This window comes from Colletotrichum navitas (assembly GCF_030913465.1).
Source record: "Colletotrichum navitas strain CBS 125086 chromosome Unknown LY79scaffold_372, whole genome shotgun sequence".
NCBI classification, from domain to species: Eukaryota; Fungi; Ascomycota; class Sordariomycetes; order Glomerellales; family Glomerellaceae; genus Colletotrichum; species Colletotrichum navitas.
The window spans coordinates 6,519-7,609 of record NW_026850918.1 but is presented as its reverse complement, the minus strand read 5'-3'; the positions used below and the strand labels follow the sequence as shown (position 1 = coordinate 7,609).

Sequence of the window (1,091 nt, the reverse complement as noted above, 5' to 3'; positions counted from 1 at the left end):
TTTATGTCCCTGCTAGACCTAGGTGACAAGCTCATTGTGTATTACCCTATAGAGACAGGAAGTAACACTAAGCTTGACTATTTCTACTTAGGCTTTAACCTTTCTATGATCTATAAGGTGGTTTTTATTGCTTCCAAGTCGCCTGTGGCCTACAACGCACCTAGAAAAAAGATAAGACTACCACCACCACCGCCTCTGCCAGTGGCAACACCGATGCCGCATTTTCCCACAGGGCGCAGGGACTTATCCGCGCAGAGGAGTACAGCGACGTCAAGACACAGTTAGATAGTATAATAAAGGGCGCCTACAAGCAAGTCAACGCCACCATCTCGGCCAGTTTACTCCTTCTTACGACCGGCTTTCGCATTAGCACCGTTAATATGGACTTTGTCTTACAGGCTCAGACAGAGCCCTCCCTCAAGGGCTACATTAAGGGCTTGCTACCTTTGCCTACTGAGAGCTACTTTAATAAGACGCTCTGTGAGGCTCACCCAATATCCAGCGTCCAATATATTGAGGCCAAAAAGAAGACGTTTAGGTTCCGCTCTTGCGCAGATGGTGGATGGGATAGGCAAGCCATGTTAAACGTTGCCCTGGGTGCTGTCTGGGACACGCGCATCAGCATCATGGGGCTTGAGGATGTGGCCACACAAAAGGGTACACCAAGGCCAACGCCAAGGTAAGCAACCTCTCAAATACTAGTTTGATACTTGTATCTATACTCCCTTAACCATCTAGTACTGACAAGCTGATGATAGATACCTATAAAAAGGGCAACATTGGCGTCTCAGGCTTGCAGATCAGCGACGAGACCTTTTCCCGCTCCACAATAGACACGAGGGAGATCTGCACCAAGATCTCATGCTAGTAGATCAGTAACAACAAATATATATAACTTCAATAACTTATGCGTTACTATCATTGCATCTGACACGGCTGATGCCTACGCTTTCCATCTGCGCCTCTGTGATCGGCAGCCCCTTGTCAGGTAAATATCGTTTGTAGCCCTCTAAACTGCCACCCGACTACAACATTATCGCGTTCCCTATTAACAAGACCTACACCAAGCAGGGCTGTCTCAACAGGTGCCG

General features: G+C 47.8%; 1 protein-coding gene across 1 annotated transcript; it reads left to right on the top strand.

Moving 5' to 3' along the window:
* Positions 1-380: 380 nt before the first annotated feature.
* LY79DRAFT_708606 (uncharacterized protein) lies at positions 381-825 on the top strand (the record flags this gene model as incomplete). The annotated part of the gene is made up of 2 exons (XM_060565076.1): positions 381-679; positions 759-825. 2 exons carry the CDS (start codon positions 381-383, stop codon positions 766-768), a joined length of 309 nt encoding a protein of 102 aa, XP_060406618.1. The 3' UTR covers positions 769-825.
* Positions 826-1,091: the final 266 nt, after the last annotated feature.